A 21489-nucleotide genomic window follows, 5' to 3' on the forward strand; every position below is an offset into this window, starting at 1 on the left:
ATAATCCAAATAATGAAATAGTGAAAAAAAAACATTAACCAGTGTCTCTTGAATAAAAAGCAGATTACATCTCCACTCCTCCACCACCCCGCTCTAGATGGGACTCCTCTCCCCTTATGTGGTTACACTCACCCGCTGTATACGCCTCACACTTTTGTGTTTGGCTGGATACGCTTTTCTCCTTTACAGGGTTTAAATGGGATATCCAAATTTGCAATGTGGAATACAGTGCTGTAGTGATATATTTTATATATAGTGGGTAGATGATTAGTAGTTATTATAAGTACTCTTCCGCAGCAACCCAATTCTTCCAGAGAGATGCACTTTATTGACTTCCAACACAGAACAAAGTCCTGTAACAGATGTCAAAATCCAGCAGAGTAAATCTGACAATGAATATTTTTCCTAGACCTGTGTCTTCATAATCACACACCCAGACAAGCCTGAACGCCATGTTATATATCCAACACATTGAATGGCTGAGCAATTTGATTGGCCTTTTCCATTAAATGCTTTGATCTTTGAGCTGTGAACAGCTGTAGTCATAAACTGCCCTAATTTGCATTCTTGCATATTAACATGAACAGGTTTCCTGCAATATGCGCAATTAGATTAACAGATACACCTTAAAAACCTTTTGGTCAACAAGTCCCCTTTGATATGTGTAATTGAGTTGGCTTGGACAAGTCAGTCAACTGAAATCTGGCCTGGTCAATCTTGTAATGTATGTCCATATAACACCATATATAAAATACATGGACATACACATATATTTATGGTCAAAGCCCTATGGCCGATACGGATATGAACAAATAGACTTTACCATAAGATTAACAACATGAAATGGACCTAAAGTGTGCCCTGGTCTGATGGTTGGTATACCAAAATAAGGGGGCATACCCTAGATTAGAAATTAATATTTGTGAAGAGAAATGAATTTGAGAAATGCCCTGAAAAGGGGATGGGAGGGTGGGTGCCGCGCACCGGAAACCGACAAACACCACAGGCGAGCGGGCTGGTTAAATACCCTCCGGGCTCCTCCCATAAATTCAGGCCACCATACTGGCCTTCCTACTTATGGTCGAAGCCCTATGGCCGATACGGATATGAACAAATAGACTTTACCATAAGATTAACAACATGAAATGGATCTGAAGTGTGCCCTGGTCTGATGGTCGGTATACCAAAATAAGGGGGCAAAAACATTCAGGTAGGGGTGTAGTTTTATTAGTTTTAGCTTAATTAGTTGAGCAAGTTTGGTGAATGCTTGTGCCATTTCCACCCAAGGATTGGGGATGTACCGGGCGAGGTAGGCAGGGTTCCAACTGCTTAGTCTCTCAATGACGTGACTTGGGACCCATGCCAACATGCTGCCAAGGGTGCTCAAATACTAAAGAGTGACCACGGTATGGACCGGGGTGGAGGTGTAGGCTGCGTAGAAGAACCCCATGTGTTTGGGAAACTGGCAGGTACACAAGTGTTAGCACGAAAAGGCAATAGGGAACTATATGTTTACGCGTTCCGGTAGGAGTGACAGTAGGTAGTCGAGTATGGTTACTCGACACCAAGCACTACTTGTTCTATAGAAATGGATGTCTATCCTGGAGCCAGATTGCTGGGTTTTAGACACTGCAAGGTGGAGGATGAAATGGTGTTGGTAGCGGGCCAAGTGACGACTATGCAGGACTTGGCCTGCGGGATTGCTGAAGGCCTAGAATGAACATACAATGGACATTAAACTGGTGCCGCCAAGATAACTGCAGCAGTCTGCGCAGGAAGGACACAACCGAGAGCGGTCCAGACCTGGCTTCATCAACAAGATGAGCCTCGGCCCCGTTGTCGGTGGTGAAAGCCACAGCCTGTCCTGACATGACCCCAGATTCGAGAGGCTGTCATGACCGGGTATAGCTTGAAGAGGGAGGAAGTCCAGGTAAACCCAGGGTTTAGGAGTATCCCTGATGCCATGGTTCTGTAAACCAGTGGTGGCCAAAAATTGCAGCGAAGCCTATGGAGGCTGTGGCATCTGTCACTACCAGGGGTGACAGGGGCATCGTAGATGGTCTAAACATCACTTCACCAATCCATGCAGTAAGGAACCTTCCGACATTGATAGGTCTGCTATTGCCACGGCATCTAAATTAAGTATCTGAGAAGGGTCCTGTGTCCGTGAGAGGAGGACCAGGAGGCGTGACATAAAGATCGACCCTGGGGAATGGCCCGTATTGCAGATTTGAACATTCGTCAGGTAGTGTCTGTGTAGAACCTGGCTGCCAGTGCTACCAAAAATAAATTGGCTAGGCCATGGAAAACCACAAAGGGCCAGGTAGATGGCCGCTTGGATGACTAGACTGGGGAATATGCGAGGATTTTATATGTTCCTAAAGATGGCAGTTGTGATGGGCGAGCGTTTGCCGTTGGCTATGGGCCGATGCCTCTGGATGCCTCGTAGTGGGGATCTTGCTGTATGGGCCATAAGGACAGATGGCTCTCCGGGCCCTGTAAGGATAAGAAATGCTGAACGCTGGCTAGGTATAGCCTGAACGTGTTACAGGAAGAAGCCAGTTGCGTGTGTCAACACGATCCTGGTGCAGGATGGAAGTTGAACTCAACTGTCCTAAGGGAGAGAAGCACAGACAGACAGGAAATGGTGAGTGGCTTGTAAGAAAAGCCACAGGAGACAAGTGGCCAATTAAGTGCTGCTGAAAATGACGTGTAGCCAGTTTGTGTGCCACTGAAAATGTGCTTGCAAAAGAATGATTGCAAGAGGTTATGCTAAGTCGCGAGCCTTGGCATGATTGCAAAAGTAGTGTTTAAGCGTGTACTTGCGACAATTGCGCAGGAGTTTGTCACTGGAGATGTGTTCGTAGTGACTGTGAGAAATTCGTGTTACCGCATGTGCTTTTTGAAGACTGCATGAGTTGTGCTTGAACGTGTGTTTGGATGTGTGCTTGCAACGATTGCAAGATGTTATGCTAGGATGCGTGCTTGCCATGATTGCAAGATGTTATGCTAGGATGCGTGCCTGCAATGATTGCAAGGAGTTATGCCAGGATGCGTGCCTGCAATGATTGCAAGGAGTTATGCCAGGATGCGTGCCTGCAACGATTGCAAGGAGTTATGGTAGTATACATGGGTAGCCAGGTCGGAAAAGACAGAAGTCCATCCAGTCCTAACCACAAATCAGACAAATAAAATATCGCACAACCCGACACACCCAAATCTACACCCACAGCTGATCCAGAGGAAGGCAAAAAACCCCAGCAGAGCATAGCCCAATTTGCTACAGCAGGGGAAAAAATTCCTTCCTGATCCCTCGAGAGGCAATCAGATTTTTCCTGGATCAACTTTACCTATAAATATAAGTACCCCGTTATAATGTACTTTTAGGAAAGTATCCAGGCTTTTCCTAAAGCAATCTATTGAGCCAGCCAGAACTGCCTGCAAGCAATGATTGCAATAAGTTTGTGCCTGGACATCTGCTTGCAATGATTGCAAGAGGTCTTATGCTCGAATGCGTGCTTGCAATGATTGCAAGAGGTCTATGCCTGAATGTGTGCTTGCAACGATTGCAAGAAGTCTACGCTTGGATGCATGCTTGCAATGACTGCAAGAAGTCTACGCTTGGATGCGTGTTTGCAACGATTGCAAGAAGTCTATGCTTGTATGCGTACTTGCAACGACTGCAAGACGTCCATGCTTGAATGTGTGCTTGCAATGATTGCTAGAAGTTTATGCTTAATGCGTGCTTGCAACGATTTGCAAGAAGTCTATGCTTGGATTCGTGCCTGCAACGATTGCAAGAAGGCTACGCTTGTATGCGTACTTGCAACGACTGTAAGACGTCCATGCTTGAATGTGTGCTTGCAACGATTGCAAGAAGTTTACATATGAATGCGTGCTTGCAACGATTGCAAGAAGTCTATGTTTGGATGGGTGCTTGCAATGATTGCAAGAAGTCTACGCTTGGATGTGTGCTTGCAATGACTGCAAGAAGTCTACGCTTGGATGCGTGTTCGCAACAATTGCAAGAAGTCTATGCTCAAATGTGTGCTTGCAACGATTTGCAAGAAGTCTATGCTTGGATGCGTGCTTGCAACGATTGCAAGAAGTCTACGCTTGGATGCGTGTTTGCAATGATTGCAAGAAGTCTACGCTTGTATGCATACTTGCAACGACTGCAAGGCGTCCATGCTTGAATGCGTGCTTGCAACTGTTGCAAGAAGTCTACACTTGAATGCGTACTTGCAACGACTGCAAGACGTCCATGCTTGAATGCGTGCTTGCAACGATTTGCAAGAAGTCTATGCTTGGATGCGTGTTTGCAAAGATTGCAAGAAGTCTATGCTTGAATGCGTACTTGTAACGACTGCAAGACGTCCATGCTTGAATGTGTGCTTGCAACAATTTGCAAGAAGTCTATGCTTGGATGCGTGCTTGCAACGATTGCAAGAAGCCTATGCTTGGATGCGTGTTTGCAAAGATTGCAACAAGTCTATGCTTGAATGCATACTTGTAACGACTGCAAGACGTCCATGCTTGAATGTGTGCTTGCAACGATTGCCAGAAGTCTGTGCCTGGGAATGTGTTTGCAATGATTGCAGGGAGTGTATGTTTAGGTGCGTGCTAGCAGTGATTTTGCAAGAAGTTGTTTCTTGGATGTGTATGGAATGAATCCGATATGAATCGGTCGTACGAATGAAAACAACTGGAGCACGCCGGAACAAATCGGTGCATGTCAGATGCGACCGACTCGAATCGGGGCACGGTATATGACGGTCAATTTAATGAAAAAACCTGTTATGACAGAGGCATAAGCCGGTCGTGCCGTGACTGTGACTGATGATGAACCGGACTCTGGAGCATGCACTGAAATGAGGCTAAAGCACTGGGGCACACCGTAACGAATTGGTGCATGTATGCAACTGGATTCGAAACGGAGCGCGGTACGTGGCGGTGAAATTATTTTGATTGCCATGACAGAGGCACGAATCGATCATGCCGCTGTTGTGACTATCCGTTAATCGTGCATGCTCTGAAGCATGTACTGAAATGTGGCTGAAATACCTGGGGCGCGCCGAGACAAATTAGTGCACGATGCGATTCGTATCGGAGCGTGATACGTGACAGTGAAAATGATTTCCCATGACAGAGTCATGAATCAGAGAACCGAAACCTGCAACCGATAACGAATCCTGACTCTGGAGCATGTACTGAAATGAGGCCGTAACCAACTGGGGCACATCGAAACGAATCGGTGCATCACGGATGTGACTAGATTTGAATCGGAGCGCGGTAAGTGACAGTGAAATGAGTGACAAAAGTTTGCCATGACGGAGGCCCGAATCGGTCGTGCCGCGATTGCGACTGACAACGAACGGGACTCTGGAGCATGTACTGAAATGAGGCCGAAAAATACCTGGGGCACGCCGGGACGAATTGGTGCATCGTAGATGCGACTGGATTCATATCGGAAAGTGATACGTGACAGTGAAATGATTTCCCATGACAGAGGCACGAATCGGTGCACTGCAACCTGCAACTGACAACGAACGGGACTCTGGAGCATGTACTGAAATGAGGCCGAAAAATACCTGGGGCACGCTGGACGAATTGGTGCATCATAGATGCGACTGGATTCATATCGGAACGTGATACGTGACAGTGAAATGATTTCCCATGACAGAGGCATGAGTCGGTGACTCGACAAAGGGGACTCTGGAGCATGTACTAAAATGAGGCCGAAAAGCAACTGGGGCCGAATCGGTGCATTGTGGATGCGACTGGATTCGAATCAGAGCGCGGTAGGTGAGAGTGAAATGATTTGACATGGTCTGAAATGGTTTGAAATGGTTGAAATGGTTCGACCTTGATATGGCGCTGACCGGTGTCCATCAAATCCACGAAAAACATTGATTAGTCTGTGGAGCAAAAACAGTGAGACACGCCTAAACGAAGCTGTGTCTTTGCGTCGGTGTGAGGTACACAAACACAAAAGAAATGTTTTAGTATGATAACGTTACGAGTAGTAGACAGACGTCGCGGCTGTGTGTAGGGTTTTACAAATAACTCGTAAGTTTGATATCGAGGTTTAGTGACGAGACATTTACAATGTATGAAATGACAAGTCAACCGAAAAAACCCTACCTGCGACCGCCGAATCGACGCGTTAGTACGTGAATTGCAAACGGGAACGAGGACCTCGAACAACTACGAAACGGTAACTCGCGGACGCTAACGAGTTTTGAAGAGTCGGCCTAGTGACGTCATGCCGCGCACCGACAAAGACCACAGGCGAGCGGGCTGGTTAAATACCCTCCGGGCTTCTCCGATAAATTCAGGCCACCATACTGGCCTTCCTACATATATTACAACATATACCCCCCACTTGGGTCGGTTCTAACTACTAGAACTGACCCATAAATCAAACCACAAAAAAATATCATCATGATTCAAGGTAATGAATGCTTTACAATGGCTCATATAAAATATGAAGATGAAACTGGTTACATCTCTCTTCACCAGCCTCTAAAATATCCCCATGAAACAGTTATTAGATAATATAACTTTAGGCCATGACTGGAAAGGATTCGGTAAACATCAGTGGCCCGTATAGCTGTAAGGCCTTATATGTCACAGTCCATTCTTCAGTCTGACTTCATCACATCTTTGACCATATCACTGAAAGTAAACTTGGTATGCTCTGGGAGCTCCAATCCACATAAGTCCAGGATTCCCTCATCTCCAGGCTCAAGCTTTTCATTGTTAAAGGTGCTTTTACACAAATATTCTACTTTCATCTTCATAATAAGAAGAACCATCAATGTACCAGCACTCAATTTCAAGGTCAAAAGGTTTATATATGGCAGTAAAAACTCTATGCTGCAAACTATTTACTTGTACTTGACATTCATGAGTCCATCTGAGCATTTTACAATTCACATCTGCTTCTTTCCATTTCCTATTTGAGCAACAATGACCTGTCAACCTGACCTGTCAAGTACCTGAATTTGTTGATTGCCAGCCACAATTTACTTTTGTAAGTTGCCGTAGGCCGACCCCTCATAGCTTTCAATAGAGCAGTTACTTGGATCATTCAGTCCATAATTCCACCTGAATGGTATACCCTCACACGATGGTTCAGATAGAATCAGCGTGACATCAGGGTTTATTAGATCTTCTATCCAGACAAAGCGGCAGTGGAAATTATTGCCAGTATCCTCACCATGAAAGGCAGAAAGGTATTTTTCATCCATATATGTCATAGCCTTTGGTATATTATAAACAACTGATTCAAACAAAGTTTCAAATCATGACTGGAGTGATGAATTTCACTCACCCCTCTTATAAATTTAGGAAAACCACCGAACATGCCATAACTTATGCTATACCAAGCCATTGTGCATCATCTCACCTTAGGCCGCGTACACACGGGCGGATTGTCTGCCCAACTAAGTTCGTCAGACAATCCGACAGACAGTCCGTTCAAAATTAGCATGAACGGACTTGACCACACACGATGAGCAGACAGTACGCTGAAAGCTTGCGCGATGACGTGTACAGCACGTACGACGGGACTAGAAAAACGACGTCCTGTACACTGCAATGCAACCTTCGGCCGTGTAAATCCGTTCTGAGCATGCGCCATACTTAGTCCGTCCAACTTGCCTACACACGAGCGGACTGTCCGCTGAAACCAAGTTTGGACGGACAAAACCAAGTTTGAATGGACAAAATTTCGGAAATTCCGTAAGACTTTGTTCGTCAGACAGTCCGCTGAAAAAGTCCGCTGAAGCCCACACACGAGTGGATTGTCCACTGAAACACTGTTCAGCAGACTAAGTTGGACAGACAATCCGCCCGTATGTACGCGGCCTTAGATGTCAAATATATTGATCAATATGCAATATGTAATATGTACGGATGTTATGAAAATTATTTTAGGTTTAAATGCTTCACTCTGGTTTTAACATAAAGTTCAAGAAATAAAACATAGTGAAATATAAAAAAAATTAAAAGCAAAATATATCTGGGAAAGGGGGAAAAATAAAAATAAAAAATAGGGCGTTGCGGAAGAAAAGTCCATTGAAAATTATAGAAAAAAATAAATTTGAATGTTCAAAAAAAGGTCCATTGCTTGATGAATATTGAGAGAGTCCATGAATTCAGCGTTTCTCCCCCACTAGCCAGCAATTTCAGATACTTCTGGTGCTTCTGATATTCACATGCAAACAAGCATCACCGGCAACATCTGAAAGACAAAAAACTCTCCAACAAAAACTCATTAGCGAGGTCCTTAAACGTTGTTTGAAGTTAAAACAAAGCACTATTTACACATTTACAGTTTGAAGCGAATTCACTCCCCACTGCTAGAGAAGTGTCATTTGCATTCAAAAACAGATCTGGAGAATGTGCATCTTCATTTATCACACCCGGGAATCTGTTCAACTTTTCCACTAATGTGTAATGTTCTATTTTCAGCTTATCGTACTCAATCTTCAGGTGGTCAGATTTCTGTTTTAACTGAGAAAATGGTATCCAGGTCTTGGACCTTTTCTTATTATTATTTTGGTCAGCTCTGTTTTTCAAATTAAGATCGCTTATGTTTGACCCGGAGTCTCCTCCCCGGGTGTTATCAGAAGATATTATCTTTTCATCTTTATGTTCAGTATTTGTCCTCAACAATTTGGTTAAATCAATTTTGACAGCCTGCTCACTTGACTTTCTCCATAAATGGTCTGCTCTCAACAAGACGTCTTTTAAATCACGAGGATTTGACGTAACTAATAAAATATTTTGTTTGATATCTTCATGCAAAGCATCCAGAAACATATTCATATGTATCAAGCCACCATGCTGAAATGCAAGATTACTGACCAATAATTCCATAATAGTAGATATCCTGTGTGACAATTCATAGGGAGATTCATTTTGCATTTGTTGGATCTTCCCATGAATAGTAACATCAGAATGTACACCATACAAAACACGTAATAATTCCAGTTATATGTCCCTTGTCCTCACAGGCTGAATACAGATCTGTTTAATTCTCATCCAAAGTCCACTTCCTATAGAATGGTGCAAAACTCTTTCTAAGTCAGATGGGTTTAGACTGTACACATCTCTGACATTCTACAAGTCACAAAACCATTTTAAAAATCTGTTTAAATCATGGCAGGGAATCATTCCTAATTCTTTAAGAAAAAACAACAACACAACACCCCTCCCACCCCTCTGTAACACAACACCCCTCCCACCCGTCCCTAACACAACACCCCTCCCACCTCTCCGTAACACAACACCCCTCCCACCCCTCTGTAACACAACACCCCTCCCACCCCTCCCTAACACAACACCCCTCCCACCCCTCCCTAACACAACACCCCTCCCACCCCTCCGTAACACAACACCCCTCCCACCCCTCCGTAACACACAATCCCTCCCACCCCTCCCTAACACAACACCCCTCCCATCCCTCCCTAACACAACACCCCTCCCATCCCTCCCTAACACAACACCCCTGCCACCCCTCCGTAACACAACACCCCTCCCACCCCTCCATAACACAACACCCCTCCCACCCCTCCCTAACACACAATCCCTCAATCTATCCCACACTTTAAACCCAACCCTTACCTCCTCTTTCTATTTCTTCCACACTCAACTCACGCTACTCTTTCTTTTCCACACCACTTATCCTCTATCCAGGGGCGTAACTATAGGGGGTGCAGCAGTCACAACCGCAACTGGGCCCTGTGCTGCAGGGGGCCCATGCAGCCTCCTCTACATATGGCCGGCAGCAGCATAGGCAGCTAGGGGTACCAATGCACCATGCACACGGGTGGCTGGAGGTGGAGGGTGACTAGCAGAGCTCCATGCTCGACTATCGCACTGGCTGCTCTTTAGTTGTGCATTCCCTGCATGACCTGTGTCCTCAGCCGGCTCCTCAGAGTACCCCTCTCCTGCTCCATGCATTGCCGCTCAGTCCGATGTCTGTTCTCCCCAGCCAGATGGGGCACCTAAAAATAAAAAATAAAAATAATTAAAAAAAAACTGCTGGTGCCAGTGGTGGAACTACAGGGCTCACAAAGGTCACACCTGTGACTACGCCCTGGAGTTCCACCGCCGGACTCAGAGGGAAGGGCCCTGGCTGGGGTTCAGGGGGGCCCTTCATGGTTTCTTGCATCGGGGCCCTGAAGGTTCTAGTTACGCCACTGCCTCTATTTATTGACTTTAATAAGTCTAACTTACTAAAAGTAAGATCCCTATTGAGGGGGATTTGAAGCTGTTGATCCAGATTTGCTACCTCTCTGCTTTTCTCATGCTACTTTGTCCATTTCATTGTTTATCTTCTCTCTTTCCCTTCCTTCCTTCTCTTTTCCCTTTTTCTTATTTACCTCTATACTAATACCGGATTACCCCATCCTTTCTATCAACCATAAAAAAAAAGGGGAGGAGGGGAAACTCCAAAAAAAAGTGTTATAGTGAATGAATGAAATACTTGTATAGCGCACAATGTGAATTGAATTGCGATAGTGACAAAAAAATCAAACCTTCCCTTATGTTCATCCATACCCACGCCTTTATACCCAATCTCCCTCCCATTAACCTCCCCACTTTTTTTTCCTACCCCATTTTTTATCTAAGTGCCTTTATATATTCATTTAAATTTAGTTAACTGTTAAACTTATATATAAAATTTGTGTATCTAGTGCTATACCATTCAAATTACCTTTTATATTACCTGCACTACCATCCCCCTATCAACCACATCATTTTATGTGGATTTTACCATCAATATCTCTCCATGTTAAGTGATTACCATCCCACGTATCTTACATAAAATGTTACATTCCTATGTGATTATTACATCATATATTTTAAAGTTACTATAATTTTCCCTCTTCTCCCCATATTCCCTCCCACCCCCCCCTCTCCCTCCCCTCCCCCTAGTCCCTTCATAGTTCCTTATATTTTTTTAAAAGTTCTCTTGAATTCTTTAGGCCAATCCGGTAATTTAACTTCTGGGAGTTGAAGGGTCTTCGGGAACTCCGCTGGATCCTCAAGGTCCCTATATCTTACTATTCGACCTTCATATTGGACTTGCATTTGAAAAGGAAATTTCCATCTGTAAGGCAGATTCTTCTTTATTAACTCTTCCAAGAGGGACTTTAATGCTCTTCTCCTGTCCAACGCAAATTTAGACAGATCTTGAAAAAATAGTAATTGTGTCCCTTCGTATTGTATGTGACTATTTTTCCATACAGCTGTCATGATTTTATCCTTAGTTTGAGCGTAGTGCAATTTACATATTACATCTCTTGGCTTACTGGGGTCTGCTTTTTTTGATCCCATAGCTCTGTGTGCTCTGTCAATTATTATTTCTGTTTTAGATGGATCCTGTATTATTTCTTGAAATATCCTTTGTAATAATGATAATAGCTCATCTGTGCTCACACTCTCTTTTAATCCCCTTATTCTTATATTATTCCTTCTGCTCCTATTTTCCTGCTCATCAATAGCTTTTATTGCTTGTTTTAGTTCTTTATCTTGCTCTTGTACTTTCTCCTTTACCTGCTTCAGCTCTTTTTCCATATTTATCATTCTTATTTCCATATTTTCTACCTTCTCTTGTGTTTCTATGGTAGCTGTTTTTATTTCTTGAATTTCTGTTTTATATGATTTTTCCAGTCTTTGAATATAATGATCCATATCTGCCCTAGTGGGTAGGGAGGATATATATATACGTTCTCATGTCCCATTTATCTTTATCCTTCTCCTTTTTTTTTTTCTATTAATATTTCCATAGTATCTGTTGGGGAGCTATTTCTAGGATGGCTTGCTGATTCCTCCCCTGATATCCCAGATGTTAGAGATGACTCCACTAAATTTAATCTCTCTCTCGATAGCTGTAGCGTCTGTAATGTCTGAGGTGATTGTGGTTGCGAGTATGGTTGCAATTGCTGAAAGAATTATTTTATATCAGTTGTTTGCGTTGCTTGAACCCCAGTGGTGCTTTTATTTATACCCTGCTTTTTTTCTTTTTTACTCCCACCGGTATGCGGCATCTTGTTCCCCTTCTTTGGTGCCATATCTAGCTTCTATTATATTTATGTTTTTTATTTACATTTTCTTTCTTATATTAGTATCAATCTCAGTCCTTTACAATTTCATACACCACATTCCATAGATCTTATCATTTTTAACAACCTCAGGTCCTTCCACACCCAGTCACAGATTTCATTCAATATACTGTATATCATCATCTTTAACGATTGCCTTTCCGACCAGAAAATATGCGATATATAGAAGTTCATAGAATAAAATCTGATACCATTAACACAGTTGTAGCTAATAATTAATACAGGTTTTTTTTTCCCTCTTTATTTTTTGTCCATAGTTTTTTATCCTTAAATCCTTATATCCTTATACTGTATCCTGCATCTCCAGCTTATAATTTCCTTATTACCATCTTCAATATTGTTTTTGGCTTTCAGTAATTTTCCATTCATACAGTTCACTCACCCCCTCCACTGTCCACCGGGAGATTCCCGTTCAGATCATCGGGCTCCAATTGCTGTCCAGCTCAGGAGTGAATCTGTTACACTTACTTTCTCCACTGCCGGACTTGCACACCTCCCAGGCTATGAGCAATCCCGCCGGTGCTGGTGCCTATAGCCACACTCGGTATACAATCTTTCACAGATCTCTGCTCATCTCAGACAATCTCAGAGTTTGCCCCAAGGTTTCCAGATCACCGCCGATTACTTTCCGAGGGCTTCCGATCGAATGATCGCATGGTTACCGGTCCCATCCCAACCTTAACGGTACAGTACGACGAGACGCTCGCCCCGGTCAATTCCCACTCCTCCTCCTTGGCCAGACAATCTCGGTCCTTGACACCATGGCACCCCACGGGCTTTCCTCTTCACAACCTCGGCCTCGGGATAATAGGTAGGTAGCGGAGATTCGACTTGCCAAGACCAGTTATGTATCACTTCTGTTTGTGTGCAGTTGCAGTTGCAGATTCAGATCAGGTATATCTAATATATCAACTCACCCACGTCTGCCACCTTACTTAGGACCTAGAGGGTCTCACGAAAGTCTTATGGCCATGCCTAGAGAGTCAAGCCAAGCAAAGCAAAGCTCCATATATCCTCGGCTCAAAGGAAAGAGAAACGCCAGATATAGCAGCATCTTGCCTTGCCGAGCCATCTTAGTCAGCAACTCCCCCCCCCCTCCATCTCTCTGATGCATGCAGGAAATCCCTGTATGAGATAAAATATGGACAACATTCATCACAGCTGGGTAAATTCTTCTCATATTCATTCAACAATTAAAAAAAAAATGATAACACTGAGTGTTTGCAAAGCTTACATCACATATCAATGAAAGGCAATGACTCCATTTTTATATTTTAATCATTTTTATTGGAAGTTCTCATATTGAACAATCAGTTACAAAATACAAAGTGTTACAAATGACAAGTGACATTGTCCATCCTTGTTTAGATAGACATATCACATTGACATGGAGTGATAAAATACAATATAAGTGGGATATTTGTGAGACAAGTCCTCCCTGTGCACGTGCCAATAATAAAGGACATCCAGGGACTCACACCCCCTTCACACACTCCCCACACATATATCCCCCTGCTTCTTATATGATGAGATCAGCCGTGGAGTATATCTGAGGTGTATATCAGGGTGTGCTTCTTCCCCACATGAGACCTGTGATGTCCAACAACATTCATATAGAAGACATTTCCCGCACTCAAGGCACTAATACACCTCAAGGGTTGTGTGGGATCCCCGATGTGCAGGAAGACAGGACTTCAGTGAGGAACATTTCCCACACTCAGGACAGGAATATGGCTTCTCCCCCCGTGTGAGATCTCTGATGTGTGGAAAGACTGGACTTGTGTGAAAAACATTTCCCACATTCAGGACAGGAATGTGGCTTCTCCCCTGTATGAGATCTCTGATGTGTGGAAAGATTGGACTTCCTTGAAAAACATTTCCCACAGTCAGAACAGGAATATGGCTTCTCCCCCGTGTGAGATTTCTGATGTCTAGAAAGATCAGACTTCCCTGAAAAACATTTCCCACACTCAGGACAGGAATACGCCTTCTCACCTGTGTGAGATCTCTGATGTTTGGAAAGATTGGACTTCTCTGAAAAACATTTCCCGCACTCAGGACAGGAATATGGCTTCTCCCCCGTGTGATATCTTTGATGTGTAGAAAGATAGAACTTCCTTGAAAAACATTTCCCACACTCAGGACAGGAATGTGGCTTCTCAACCATGTGAGATTTCTGATGTCTAGAAAGATCATACTTCCCTGAAAAACATTTCCCACACTCAGGACAGGAATATGGCTTCTCCCCCGTGTGAGATCTCTGATGTGTGGAAAGACGGGACTTCTGTGAAAAACATTTCCCGCACTCAGTGCAGGAATACGGCTTCTCCCCTGTGTGAGATCTCTGATGTATGGATAGTTGGGACTTACTTAAAAAACATTTCCCGCACGCAGGACAGGAATACGGCTTCTCCCCTGTGTGAGATCTCTGATGTGTGGAAAGACTGTATCTATATGAAAAACATTTCCCGCACTCAGGACAGGAATACGGCTTCTCCCCTGTGTGAGATCTTATATGCACATTAAGTTGACATTTATAATGGAAACACTTCCCGCACTCAGGACAGGAAAACCTCTTCTCTGTTGGAAGGACGGCCCCGTCCCGCACAGTCTGAGGTTCCTCAGGATCAGAGGAAGACGATGGTCCATCTACACTGTGTGGTGCCGGATGGACATTTGAGGTAGTCGGGTTTTCTCCTGGACTATACTGTGTGATGTCCTCATCTTCTACTTCACAGTCTGGAGACAAAGTGAGACAATCCTCTGAGGTTTTCCTCATCTCCCGTCCATCTACTAAAATAGAAATACAAAGATTCTTACTAGACCTGAGCTGATTGGTTCCCCTAAACCAGGACTCCGCCCACATCAGGCAGCTTTGTCTCTGAGGATCTTACAATTCCCCCCTCAAGGTAACTAGTAAATGGGTCCTCTGATCTCCTACCAGATCATTTCTTTATTCATGGACCTTAGTCAGAGAGTGAGGACACAACGAGAACTGTCTATTATAGGAGTGACAGTGATGAGGGGATTATAGGATGAGTGCCCCCTCCCCCTCTATCACTCATTGCCATCTTCCCAACACAAGAAGTCCTGAACTCCCTGATTTAGTCATGAATAACAGCGGGGCTGAGCCCCACCAGAGGTCAGAGAGTGAGGATGGGGGGAGAACAACCAAGATGAAGACTGGACTGATCCTGAAGACCCCCATCATTGGGTTATTGACTCCTCCCCCATTATCACTTTCTGTTTAAGGGTCCAAAGTTGGAGGATGTTATCACATTATTATCAATATGTAGAAGTCTGTCCTCCAATCACATCATCGGATATAAAATCAAACCACTATAATCTGATTCCACCCTGAAATGAAATAAGTAATCAGGAAGCTGCTCACATAATACCCAGATATGAGGTATAACAGAATTCCTCCAAAATATGCAGCGCTGGCCCTTTAAATCTTATACAAAAAATGCACCACAGATGAGGTCATCAGGGGCTTGATCACGGATCCAATCCCTGATGTGATGTCAGCACATTGGGCGGAGCATAACAATCTAACGTCATCACGCCCATTGCGGCTGGACCGAGTGCTGAGGAGATACACTGTGCATGTCTACCGATGTGTGTGACAGATATTTCTATGTAATACAGTGAGAGATGTTATAGATCTATACTATGTGGAGAGTTCTTCTCGTCTTGGGGCTGAGACTATACAGCGGGGGTCAGCAACCTGTAGATCACGACCACGTGACTGGTAGATCTCGGTCTGGGCTTGCTGACCCTCCGATGTCTCCTCTGTAGTGCCACCTCCAGTGCCATGCGGAGTGACACCAACTGCACTCCACCTCTAATCCCGGCTAGTGGTCTCCAGAGTGGTGCCAGCAGCAGAAGGAAGAGATCTTCAGGTCAGTGTGAAGCAATACACCGAGCATATTAGTATAAGGCTGCTTTCACAGTGATGTGCTGCGGTTTACCCACACCGCGGGTGCAGTGCAGTGTACTTGCAGCTTTCCTGTGGGTTTGCTGCACTTTTCCATAGACTTCTATTATATCCTGGGGGTTTGTTGCACTTTCTGAATGCAGGAGTTTTAATACGCTTTCAGAAAATGCCCCACAACTGCAGGATAATATAATCTATGGCAAAGTGCAGCTAACCCAGTAAAGTTGCAGATGCACTGCGTTGCACAGGTGGTGCAGGTAAACTGCAGCACCTTATAGGGGACTCAGAACAGTCAGGGTTCATTTACATTTGTAGTTTGGGGGGTGGGGAAACCCCATAGTAAAAATGTGTTTTAATCACCCCTGCCCCAACCACATCCATTTTAGCTGAAGTAGCTGGGGGTGTCCACAGGTCGTAGCCGCAACAGGAGTTATATGCATTGTCATGGTTGGTGGGTGTCATAGTTCATGGGTGTCATGGTTATTGGGTGTCATGGTTGGTGGGTGTCATGGTTGGTGGGAGTCATGATTGGTGGTTGGTGGGTGTCATGGTTGGTGGTTGGTGGGTGACATGGTTGGTGGTTGGTGGATGTCATGGTTGGTGGTTGGTGGGTGACATGGTTGGTGGGTGACATGGTTGGTGGTTGGTGGGTGACATGGTTGGTGGGTGACAGGGTTGGTGGTTGGTGGGTTTCATAGTATGTGGGTGTCGCACCTACCAAGCATAACCCATTCAAGTGAATGAGGCCACTCTGCAAGTGCTCTGCAACCTTGTGCAGTACAGAAAATAAGGGGTTAAAGCAGGCAGCATTGTTGCTTTCTCACCACCTGCTTTAACCCCTTGGACCTTACAGAAGCATGAAGTTGTGGGGCTCCTCCATGATGCCCTTATTTACTTAAATGGGTGAAAATTGGCAGGTAGTACACTGCTGCTCCTCTGAAAAGTGATCCAAGTGTGTGTTGACAGGTGGTGAGGAGGTGATATGTTGCCTCCTCACCACCTGATTTACACCCATGATTGCGGTGCAATGCACACTATTGTGACACAGTAGTATGGCAATTAGAGGGATAACTCAGGTTTGAGGAGGTGACACTGGGCAATACTGTGCCTGGTGATCTTTGACTCATCCATGTTGTTCAGGTAGATCTCCACCTCGTTAAGGTTACCTACCTCTGCTATACAGACATATCCCTCCACCCGGCACTGCCAGCAAACAACAGAACTAGTAACCCCGGGAGAATTCCTCTGTCAGAGATCTCGCTAGATCCGGGGATGGAACAGAAGACCGAAGACACAATCCCCAGATGTCTAAGACAAGCAACACCTATAGAGAAAATCAACATTTTGCTGCCAGCTGAACCCCCCGAATCTCCATAAATCCATCCTAGATACATGAACTGTGTCTGCAGCACAGAGAAGGAAGATTATCCGAGAGAAATCCAGGAATACAGGACGGGGAACACAGCTCAGGAAAGTGACCAGGGGATTACAGGCTGATATCACCCTGCCCCTGCCCTACTCTGGACCAATCAGTGAGCAGTATGGGTGGAGGAATGGATTTGGTGTTAATGACCCACCTGGGCTGATCTCTGTAGGAGTGTCCTCCTCTATAAGTGTCCCCGTTATTCCATCCTCCTCCATAGACTGCTGATCATCCCTCACATACCTCTCTTCTTCTTCTGATTTCACCTCAAATTCTATATCGATTGGATCTCCACTCTAAATCAGGAAAATGAGAGAAAATATCATCTGTAAGATAGAAGATTTATTACTGTGACATCACAGATATAAAATCCACACATCTCCATCCATGTTCTAGATGCTCCATCCCACCAACCTTGTAATAATGAGGGATGGTGAGATCTTCCTGTGTGGAATCCCGGGAATACAGAGGATGGTGACATCTCTCTGGGGGGTTCATGTAGCTGGATGTCTCCACCATGGTGTCCTGGTACAGATCTTTGTGTTCTTTTAGGAACTTTGACTCCTCCATCACCCCATCCTCCTCATCATTCTCCTCTTTTATCTCTTCTTTAACATCAACTTCAGAATCACTGAGGTTTCCACTCTGAAAATATAATAAAAATGACATCAATTATAATGTAGTAAGGTCCCGGGCCCCCTTTGGTCTAATGAGACCCTCCAGAGTTAGGCACAGCTGACATCCTTCTATGCAGAGTGGGTTATGAGACATGGTGGGTGCAAAATAAAGTAGATTAATGGGCACCAGACACTTCTTGAATGCCAAGAGATTTATTGTTTTTTTGAACAGAACTGTGGGAGAGAGGGTTAGGGCCAGGACACCCTTAGTAGTTGCAATGTTAATTGGCAGACTCTGAGACTTCTATAGGTAGACAGCCGTGCAGGGAAAGCCATCCAGCAAGACACCACATCTGCACGAGTAAGGAAGCCATCTCCTATGGCAACAGACTTATAACAGTTTCTAACACAAGTTGTAACAAACTTCTTTACTTCCTCTACAATCTCCTTTTGTAGATCTTCACTCCACTGATCTCCCAGTCTCTCTCACTGGACTTGCTGATCCACCGCCACTGAAACCCCTGAGCTCTTCCATCCTTCTCACTCAGTATCTTCATCAAGAGTCACCCCCGCTTCCCTGCTGGGTCCCTAGCTTGGCACTCACAGATACCCCTCAAGTGTCTCCTCGCTGGCTGGCTCGGTCCCTGACTTGACACACAAGGCTTCTCTGCAAGCATCACCTCCGCTGGTTGGGTCCCTGGCTGGAAACCTGCTGAAGTTTCCCAATTCTTCACCATCCCCGGTTGGTGAGAATGCTGCTCTGGTACTTGCTTCAGCTACTCACATTGGTCCCTGGTAATAAGGTGGACGGTCCCTTAGTAGTGACAGCTTCCCCTCTACCTCCGTCCATGACTGGTTCTCCAGCTGTCAGAATCATCACTTCTGGTTGGACTGCAAGCCGCCATCCCAACCCTATGCTGCTCTCTTGTTTATGGATAGGCCCTCAGACAGCCTAGCAGCCAGATGTCCCCGGGATAGGCCTCAGGCTCTGGCCTAGCAGCCCAGGGCAGCACAACACACATCCACCCAGACAGCCATCCAGGTGGCACAGAACACCGATCACCTGACCTCACCCAAATAAATAGGCTCTCCCAGCAGACCAAAGGATTCAAGAAAATTCCTGCCCATTGGTTGAGACACCATATCTATTCCTAATTTTTCCTTGCAATGCCCTTGTCTTATCTAATGCCACCAGATACCCGGCCACCTAGTGCCAGAAGAGAGAGGTGCAGCAATTCCAGAATTAGGGTGAGATCAATTGACCCCTAACCATAGGTGTGTGCAGCCTATTGCATTAGGGGTGTGCACTCCAAAGTTCAAACACACATGAACACCACATTCTGTCACAGGAAGGGTGCTCTGATGGTGGGAGACAGTTGATTGAGAGCATATTACAGTACACCCTAAATATGGATGTAATGTGTTCCTAAGGTTGAACCTAGACTTTAATATAATGGGAACATTAACACTGGCCACTGGCACCCTCAACCACCCACATGGTGCTGCTCCTGAATAATGCTAATGCACATGAGGTGATTAGGATGTGCCCAGACACACCCGACACACCCTGTGTGCACACCTATGCCCCTAACAATTGGCCATGGCATCTATCACTTGGCAAATAAATTTAAGAGCAACCCTGCCTAAACATCAGGGTGCTACATCCTCCCCTGCCTAGGAAACTACATCTTGTAGTTTCGCAGAAAAAAAATAATAATTTGAGCCTTCAAGCCTGAGAGTGAATGTCCTGGCAAAAGGATGGGAGGGGAAACAAGGAAAGGAGTGATAATAAAAGTAATACAAGGGGTGTACCACATGAAATAAACATATGTAACATATACATAAGTGAATGGTAGTTCACACAAGGCAGATAAATATCAGACATTATGTACAATTTATGTGTGGTATACCAACCAAACAATTGAGGGAAAATATAAACATCAGCCTTATATCCTAACCATCTATCTAATATATACAATAATAAAGAGCATGAATAGTTATCATTAGGGATGAGCCAAACACCCCCCCGGTTCGGTTTGCACCAGAACTTGTGAACAAGCAAAAGTCTATGGGACACGAACATGAGAAATTGAAAGTGCTAATTTTAAAGGCTTATATTCAAGCTATTGTCATAAAAAGTGTTTGGGGACCCGGGTCCTGCCCTGCAAAAAAGTTTTAAAAATGTCAGTTTTTTTTCGGGGGAAGTGATTTAAATAATGCTTAAAGTGAAACAATAAAACTGAAATATTCCTTTAAATATCGTGCCTGGGGGTCCCCTTAGTCTGCCTATAAAGTAGGGCATCTTTCCCATGTTTATAAAGGAAAAATTTTTATTTAAAATTGCTTGCGGCTGTAATGTATTATCAGCAATATCCATAAAAATCATTGAAAAAAAAAATGGTGTGGGTCCCCCCCTCGGCAGTCCATTACCAGGCCCTTAAGGTCTGGTATGGATTTTAAGGTGAACCCCGCCCCAAAATAAAAATAAAATGGTGTGAGTGTCCCCCCAAAATCCATACCAGACCCTTATCCGAGCACGCAACCTGGCAGGCTGCAGGAAAAATGGGAGGGACGAGAGAGAGTGCTCCCCCTCCAGAACTGTACCAGAGCACATGCCCTCAACATGCAGAGGGTTTCTTGGGGTCCCCCCAAAACACCTTGTTCCCATATTGGGCCTCATCCCCAAAACCCTTGGCCGGTGGTTGTGGGGGTCTGCAGGTGGGGGAAAGTAGACGGGGAAGTGAAGGGGAGGGAAGTAGATGGAAAAGTGGTGGGAAAGGGAAGTAGATGGGAAATGAGGGGGGAGGGAAGTAGATGGGAAAGTGGAGGGGAGAGAAGTAGACAAGGAAATGGGGGGGGGGGGGACTAGATAGGGAAAAAGAGGGATAAATTCCTGTTATTTGTGGACAGTGTGTGTGTGTGTGTGGGGGGAGATGCCTGCTATTAATATCAGTTGATTAAAAAAATTGTGTTCACCGGGGGGAATGATGGGTATTAGTGATTAGTAGGAAAAAGGGGGAAGGAGTAAGGAGGTAAGAGGTTCTCAATAGAGAGACAGTAGGCACTGCTGCTCAGTGGTTGGACAGGGGGAAGTGGGGGGTAGGACGGTAACGGGGGGCAGAAGTGTGGAAAAGGGACAATAAAGGGACAGAGGGGCGGTGAAGTGGGTAAGGGGGAGTCGGGAGGATAGAGGGCTGCACAGGAGAAAGTGAGGGACAGGGGTTGGATAGGGGGCAGGGGGGTAAATTGGGAGGCAGTGGAGAAACAAGGAGCTTAACAGGAAAGCAGTGGGGGATGGGAAGGTAGTGATGCTCAGTGGGAGATGAATACCTGGCTCATGGTGTCCTGGTCTGGAGGTTGATTTGAAGCTCC

At 44.9% G+C, this 21489-nt stretch overlaps 1 protein-coding gene and 1 pseudogene across 1 annotated transcript in view; one reads left to right on the forward strand and one right to left on the reverse strand.

Annotated features, from left to right (window-relative positions):
- Positions 1–21489, forward strand: part of LOC143956757 (uncharacterized) — a 381180-nt pseudogene that overhangs the window by 118362 nt on the left and 241329 nt on the right.
- Positions 13578–21489, reverse strand: part of LOC143956744 (uncharacterized) — a 45435-nt gene continuing 37523 nt past the window's right edge. The window contains 2 exon segments of the mRNA XM_077466933.1: positions 13578–13883; positions 13885–14713. Of these exon segments, the coding sequence (XP_077323059.1) occupies positions 13782–13883; positions 13885–14713 (931 nt within the window). The 3' untranslated portion in view covers positions 13578–13781.

The sequence above is a fragment of the Lithobates pipiens genome, unplaced genomic scaffold (genome assembly GCF_037356315.1).
Source record: "Lithobates pipiens isolate NorthernLeopardFrog02 unplaced genomic scaffold, aLitPip1_a1.2 Scaffold_41, whole genome shotgun sequence".
Taxonomy (NCBI): Eukaryota; Metazoa; Chordata; class Amphibia; order Anura; family Ranidae; genus Lithobates; species Lithobates pipiens.